The sequence below is a fragment of the Phalaenopsis equestris genome, unplaced genomic scaffold (genome assembly GCF_001263595.1).
Source record: "Phalaenopsis equestris unplaced genomic scaffold, ASM126359v1 Scaffold000002, whole genome shotgun sequence".
NCBI classification, from domain to species: domain Eukaryota; kingdom Viridiplantae; phylum Streptophyta; class Magnoliopsida; order Asparagales; family Orchidaceae; genus Phalaenopsis; species Phalaenopsis equestris.
In genome coordinates, this window is record NW_018164444.1 from 63533066 (window position 1) to 63541491 (window position 8426).

The following is an 8426-nucleotide window of genomic DNA, read 5'->3' on the forward strand; positions in this document are numbered from 1 at the left end:
ACTTATAAGCTGCCCCAAACGGGCCCTTAGTCTTGGCGATATATTAGTATTGGAAAGCGCACTTATTTGAAGGATCCCACACAGCCTCGATCCACACAAAACCTCTTGAATGGAAAAGAAGCTGCAGATAGGGTCATCACTAAAAAATTTCATGAAAGCAAGTGATAAATAAGATTTTTTTCTCATGAAAAATATATGAGAAAACGTAATTCTCCAAAAGTAGAGGACCATACAAAAAAGTATGATGGCATAACTTTATAAAGTACATGTAAATCCAAAATATTTAAGCGAGCATAAGTTTCATAAAAGCTATATAAAAAATAATATCAAAAGACCACATGCCTTGAAAGATATTGGTGAGGCCTTCTTTTCTCTTCCCTAGATACCCTAGGATCTAGTCTTATGATTTTCTATTTGACTCTCTTAGAGGACTAGACTGTGACCCATGATACTTAGAAATTCGAGTCATTTCTTCGCTCTTTGAAGTTTCATATGAACGGTTTCAAATCTTCAACATTCGATTGAGTCGATTGAAAAGCCGACATATTGAAGCTCAAATTGAACTCCTATAAAAATTTGAAAGATATAAGTGGACACCATGACGTGTACGACGTTTGACTTGCCACCGCGAGCGATGTGTTTGATTATGGTTGTCGTTTAGGCGAAGATCGGTTAACAATTCGCTGGTTAAACGATCCGATTGGACCAAAATAACTTCTTTTTCCGCAACACGCACGAATTAAAGTTAAATTGGCGCGATCGTCGACGAATTTATTCGGGTGACTCCAGATGACGAAACGGACCCCGCCGTCACGTCCGGAACGTCGATTTTAGCTAGAGAGGACACCCATTTTATTATGACGCCGCACATGAATAAGTTGCATAAAATTTGATATTTTCTTTTTAAATAAAAAAAATATAATAAAATCCCTTTTATAAAAAGTTAAAATCCCTAAAAAAAAATAAAAAAATAAACCTCACACCTTTTTTCACGCTTGCGTTCCGAAACTCCTTTTCCCTCTCATCTCTTGACCGAATCTTGAGGGTTTCTTGCGGGTCTTCCGGTCATCTCCCCCCTCGTCGCTCATGGCTTCGCCGGTAGCCCGTCTATAACTGATTTTCCCGCCTAAATGAGTCCGTTAATCTTCCTGTTCTTGAGTTTGGGCATTTTCTTTGCCTTTTGAGGTGTTTCTCGTCATCTCCTTTTTTCTCAAATACCCCGTGGGATAGACTTTCGTGTGGCGATTTTTTTTTTTTTTTACGTTGAGGAGGAACATAGAGCTGGTGCTTCTCGTGATTTTTTCTGCTTCTGAGTTTTCTTTTACAGTCTCTGGAAGTAAGAATTCTCCTTTCTCCTTGTTTTGTTCTTGATTGCAGGATGAAATATATGGCTTCAACATAGTTTTTTTTTTATTTACGGAACTTCTCCTCGTTAGTATTTGCCTCATTTCTCATGGATTACAAAATGGATTTTCATGTTTTAGCAAATCAGTGTGAAATTTACTTTGATTTATCAAGAATTGGATTTCTTCTTTTGGCTTACACCATTAGTAGTTCTTAAACATTGAAGCATAATATTGTTTTTAAAAAAAAAGGATCAATGGATACATGATGCTTTTTGAGGAAGATTAGTTTGTTATTGAGCTATTATTATTTTCTCCATTTTCATCTGCAAATAGAATAAAAAGTGAATTTAAAATTGGTAAAAAAAAAGAAAAGAAAGGGATGCATACTACAGTGTGATCGATGCATACTACAGTGTGAGAAAGGGATGCATACTACAGTGTGATCACTCTTATTAACTGAGATTTACATTATCATAAGCTGGATTTCTTTCTTATGTTTCTGTGAGCAATTTATCTTGGGAATTTCGGAATCCTTGTTTTGCCACTGCTTCTGAGGTTTTCTTTATATTTTCTAAACAAAAAAGAAGCCCCCTGTCATATATGGGTTCTTTGTTTGATTTATGTTTTCTGATTTTTTTTTAGTTTACACCATTTGATTGTCCAATAAGAAGTTCAGCTTTCTTTGTGGGATTATGGCTTCAAATTATTAAGCATTGGAAGTTTTAAACAAGAAGTTTAGCTTTCCTTATTACATCCTGAAATCTGAATCAAATGTTTTTTTTTTTAAGATTAGGGATTGATTATCTCCTCAAGTGACTAGAATTGGGTTTGGTGGTTGGGTTTTGCTTCCTGATGTTCCCTCTATTCGAATATATACTGAAACGTTCCTTTTGTGCTTTGAGGAGCTGTTTTGATGGCTGGGTTTTGCTCCTATTATTGTTGTTCCTATTTGAATACATGTTGAAGTCTCTTTTTTTGCTTTGAGCAGTTGTTTTACTGCGCTTGGTTTTGCTCCTATTGTTGCTACCCCTTGTTCGAATATGTTATTTTGACCCTCAATTATTGAACTAAGGTAAAAGGACAATTTTGTAATGTGGCATCGCTCACCTACCACATCTCACCTACCGCTCACCTACCGCCCACCTACCTCCCACCTATCACTCTCTTGCTTCTATAAATAGAGAGGGTGTGAGACTTAGGAGAGCAAGAGAAGAGATCTTAAGCTACCACGAATAATGAGAGAATAACTAGAGAGCTAGAGAGGAGGAGAGCATTTTTAGGCCTTGTATCAAGGTGCCGCTTGAGAGGGAGATCATAGAAGGAAGATGAAGGCTCATCTCTATGTATAAGCTATGTATTCTCCATTTTTTTTGCCTTAGTGAATTGTTTGATTGATTCTCTTCCGTGGACGTAGATCCAGTTGGATCGAACCACGTAAATGATCTGTGTTTGCTTGTGTTCTTTTTCGTCTCATTTCTATGTCAGGAAGAAAATATCTCACAACAGAGTACATGCTAGAAATCATTTTTATGATTTGAAATATATGTTTGGGGCTCGGTTTTTGTTCTCTTTGCTGCCCCTTGTTCGAAGATATGCTGGAAATCATTTTTATGATTTGAAATATATGTTTGGGGCTCGGTTTTTGTTCTCCTTGCTGCCCCTTGTTTGAAGATATGCTAGAAAATCATTTTTTCATAGTTTGAAATATATGCTTGGGGCTAGGTTTTTATTCTTCTTGCTGCCCCTTGTTCGAAGATATGCTGGAGATCATTTTTATGATTTCAAATATATGTTTGGGGCTCGGTTTTTGTTCTCCTTGTTGCCCCTTGTTCGAAGATATGCTGGAAATCATTTTTATAGTTTGGAATATATGTTTGGGGCTCGGTTTTTTTTCTCCTTGCTGCCCCTTGTTCGAAGATATGCTGAAAATCATTTTTTATAATTTGGAATATATGTTTGGGGCTCAGTTTTGCTCCTATTCTTGCTGTCCTTGTTCGAATACATGCTGAAAATCATTTTTATGGTTTGGAACATATGTTTGGGGCTCAGTTTTTGTTCTCCTTGCTGCCCTTTATTCGAATATATGTTGGAGATCATTCTTATACTTTTGAATACATGCTTGGTTGTTTATCTTTGCTGCCTTACTCGAGAATATATATATTTGGATCCCTCTGTGTCAGCTTAGTGGTTTCACTGTTGTGAGAAAGATTTGGATGATATATTCATTTGTTTGATATTTTAAGAAGACTGAGATGCATAATTCTTTGAATCGTATTGACTACAGTGTTAGTGTAATATCCCTTTTAATATTTTATTAGGAAAGTTGCAGTTAGTTCTTTTAGCTATTGAAAAGAATGTTATAGCAAGTTTTATACTCATTTCATTTAAATTCAGAAATTGTGAAAGTTTATGTTGGGACTTTATACGTTTCGATTTCATTTGAGATTTCATTTGAATAATAAATTCTCATTAAAAAAAGAGCATATGAAACATTTAGAGTGGGATATAAGTTTGAGGTGTGGGGCGATAGACAATGATGCAAAGAACCATTGTTCAGCTCTTCTTATAGCTGAAAATATAAAAATCGATATTCAATTAGTGCGATGCCCTTTCACCCCTTAAGTCGTCGGTAGCTCTAACCCTTTTCAAAAGGCTTGAGAATTGGTAGTTAGAAAAGAACAGATACACAATTATATAGATACTACACTTGCAAAAGGAACATATACTCATTTCATACACTATACAACAAATACCACAATACACAATAGGCACTACACATTACACTCTATACGACAGATACTACATTTGTAACACATCACATATTACACACTAGACACTCCACATGACAAATACCACAAGAATTTTTATTTCTTTTGAAAGTCTAGATATACACACCACACCCCGATAAGTTCAGATACTATACATCACTTATCCTAATATCACATATATGTGCACCGCACCCTGATAAGTTCAGATACTATCTCACATGGGTATATTATACATTCAATAAAATAAGTCCACATACTATTTGGGTTCACACATCTTTTAAACGATAGGGTCTAAGGCTGCCTGATTATAGGGGTGATTCGTTGGTGACCTCTAGTTGATATTGATTGGTTGACTTTGATATATCAGTTGCCTGTGGGATCGAGATAAAAGAGAAAAAGATGTCTAGTTTGAGCCTAACCCCAAATTAAAAGCTAATATCCCACTTTAAATTTTTATATGCTTATCACTTAGCTTTTCTTTTATAATATGCAAATGTTTATCTAACCCGTTTATATTATGCAATTGTAATATGTTTTGTAACATCGCCAGAATTAATCAGGTACATTTAGTTGTTTCAGTTTTGTTCCTTTACTGCATTTTTTTTTATTGCACAGTCTTTCTTTTCTTTATATTGTTTTACTTTCATAATTCATAATTTTCCTTCAGTTTTTCCCTATTACAACACTTTACTACACAGTTGTTCATTTCCTATAAGGCATCGTGCTATAGACATTCATCTGTATTCATACTTTTAAATAATGTTTTCCTAGCATGTTTGTATAAAACCCTAGGATAAGCCGTTCAAGGCATGGTTTTCTCTTTTCTTTATCCTTTTTCTCAGAACGAGATGACGACGCGAGCGAGTGACGATTCATCTCCGGACAATGGTCGAGACTACAACAGAAGATGGAAAGAGGAGCTTCAACCGAACTTCAATAAGTTTAAATTCGTCTAGTCCGATGTAAATCCTCACACTTTTTTTAGGACTTTCTATTTTATATCATACAATTCAAGTTCTAAACTTTTTAGGATTCCGAGTTCGTCGTTCGGTATAACATAATTCCCCATATTTTCTTGGGTCATTTGCATATGATATACGAATATAATTCCTGAATATCTAAATAATTTACAAGACTGAAATATCACATAATTTCTTTTTCAAAGATGTAAAGTCAAATCATAGGTTAGTTTGAGATGTCACTGAATCTTATTCGTTATCTTCGACATCTCCTACTTTTCGCTCATTTGGATTCTGGAAGTAACTGTTCCTATTTGAACCCATCCCGCTTGACCTTTCCTACAAGCAATCGTGGAAACCTAAACATTGAATTCTTGAAATCTTAATCGAGAGTTTTCTTAGGTGACTTCGGTTGTCTATGATGTAATTAACTCTAGGGGTTTGCCTCTATAGAGAATTAAGAACCCAGATTAATCTAAACCTTGTCTAATCTGTGCATTAGATAGGGGAATTTGTCGGCTATAAAATTCTCAGACTAAAATAGAGTCATAAACTTTTAAGTTTAGATAGTTAAGCCTACCAATAATTGATACACTCATCTTTTTGAGATGATATATCACTTGTGGTATCATGCTTAGTTATATATATATATATATATATATATATACCATTTTTCACAAAATTAAAATTACATTATATATTGTATTAAATTAAATTTTAAAATATTATTTTCAAAAGAAAAAAAATAGCCGACAATTGGTTTATCTAAAGTTTTTGTAGGCTAAAAACCTGAGAAGGTGTAGGCATATAGAAATCATAGAAATTTAAAATATCAAAAGTTATGGATACATTAAAACCTTAGAAGGAATATGCCTCTAAAGATATAGCTAATAAAAAATTTTCATACATAACAAAAGGAAAATAAAAAGTATATTAACAAACTTCAGAAGATATAAGTTTTGAAAAGAACAAATATATATACAGAAATCTTAGAAATCAAAAGTTAAAAAGGGACATGCATCTCTAAATATCTTAGAAAACAGCATAATCCTTAAAAGATACATGCTTATTAAAAAAATTACTAAAGAGCCTTCAACCTCTACCAAGCTAATGGCTTAAGAGATACATGATTTTAATTTCAGAAGGCTTAAATCTCAAAAAGAAATGGATGTCACTATGCTTTTATTGAGGCCAGTATCTCTATTATAGAATAGTAGAACTCTAACAAAGTTTATATATCTAAAAAAAATATAAATGTCTTCTTCTCTTATGTATGATTAGCTCTTAAAAATCTAGATTACTCTCCTATTATAACAAATGGGATTTCATCATGCATTATTACTTTCAACAACTTGATTTCATGGTTCAACATTCAAAAAGGAATGAGAACATGATAGATAAATAAATATAAAATTTTTGAATTTACATAATATCACCGTACGCTTCCTTAATATTGTTGAAGACTTTTTGAATCCTTCTATAGCCTTCAAATTTGCACAGTAGCTTTCAATAGGTTGTTTATTTCTCTTTAATGTTCATACCATTTACCAAGCATATCACATAGATGGACTCATATGAATTAAATGCAACAAAGCCAAGGTCAATGTTGGCATTACTAATTTTTTATTTGATGTCCATATCAAAAAATTCAAATCTAGTCCACCCAACAAAAATAGTCCATTCATCTTTCCGGGGAGGAATAGAGTAATAGAGCATTATCATAGGAGCATTTTAGATCTTGATTATCTCCAAACTCAGCCCATATATGTGCGATAGCATTTTACTCTTTGTATAGACACACAAAAGCCTATGAAAATAAATTATATTTCTTCTCAGTAGGATTGTGCTTAACATTTCTTAAGTGAATGAACTGGAGCTTATAAGAGATTCAATAGAAAATGTGAGACTTGCTATCATCTAGAGGGGAAATTTATAACCTGAAATAAGGCACAATCTTAAGTCCTTGTGAATTGTTTTTTTTTTTTTTTCATAATATCGAAGCATCACTAATAATCTTCCATATCACATTATACATCTTTAATAACTTGTGAGAAATTCTTAGTCTAACATCTAATATAATAACCAGCCAAGGAGAAAAAGAAAGGGTGGGAAACCCCATGCATCATAGCCTAAAAAACAAGAGTAAAACTAGCTCTTATGAATGGGTGCTTGGCCTACTCACTGCAATGTAAGCACCTATACAAGCATATTGCTACATACACATGTATGCATGTATATATATGCTAATGGTTGTGAATGCCCTTACAAGCATGTGCATGCATGTTGTCACAACGACATCAGCCTAGCCTACCATAAGCCCTATGATGTATATTCTTTCTTTTTTCAATGTCTTAGACACAATAACACTTATAACTCAATAAAGCCTGAATAGTTAATTTTAAATAAATTATTTTTGTTACCTTTTATCATGATAATCAATTTTAAATAAAATAATTAAAATTGACATCACTCAAAAGATAAAAAATATTTTTTATGATAGAGTTAGCATATTTGAAAATTAATGGCTTAGAATTTGAAGTTATATCATGTTTGAAGATTTTTATAGCCCACATCTTTTAAAAAAAATAAAAATAATTAGAAAAAAAAACATAAAATGTTCCACAAGAAATTTCTCTTCAAAATTTTGTCACATTCTCATGCACAGATCTAAAAATCAATTCTTACAAATTCTTTTTTATAGAATTCCTAAGATTTTGTACCATTTCATGGTATCTCTTGCAAGCTGTAATCATTTCTTCTACAATTTTAACATGAATTTTTTGGAACGGGTCGTTAATGCAACCCTATTTAATGAGGCGGTTGGCTGCTCTACTTGATCATAAAAATAATATAAACCTTGACCATTTTGTATGAGCTAGCGATGGCAAATTTTACTAGTTTATTCGCTATTATAGGGATTGGATTGCTTCTTAGCTATCTCGTTACAGGTTCGAATTGCTATTACATATGGCTAACTGTATGTTCGGACAAAACTAATCATGCCGGATATGCTAATCATGACGGAATATATCGTCAACTATACTTCACTGTGATTGGTCATCCGCACGTACGATATTTATATCTAATAATTTTTCTATTTCTACTTTATTTTCCTATCCAACGCACATTTTTCTTCATTATTATCACTTTTATGATTTAATGTTTTAACTAATAATAATGAATAGTAATGTTTTTATTTTAAAAATTTGTAGAATCCAAAAGAATTATCAACGCTAAAGATGCGATTTTTTTTTTTTTTAGGTTATATGCATTTAGGGTTGTAAACGAGGCTCGTTTATATTTCGAGCTCAAAAAGTGTGTTGTGTTCGGCTCGTTTGACGAGCCGAACACGA

General features: G+C 33.1%; 1 protein-coding gene across 1 annotated transcript in view; it reads left to right on the forward strand.

Moving 5' to 3' along the window:
• Positions 1 to 1130: 1130 nt before the first annotated feature.
• Positions 1131 to 8426, forward strand: part of LOC110019539 (glucan endo-1,3-beta-glucosidase-like) — an 8909-nt gene continuing 1613 nt past the window's right edge. The window contains exons 1-2 of the mRNA XM_020717241.1: positions 1131 to 1150; positions 1272 to 1336. Coding sequence (XP_020572900.1) covers positions 1131 to 1150; positions 1272 to 1336 — 85 coding nt within the window. The remainder of the gene's footprint in view (positions 1151 to 1271; positions 1337 to 8426) is intronic.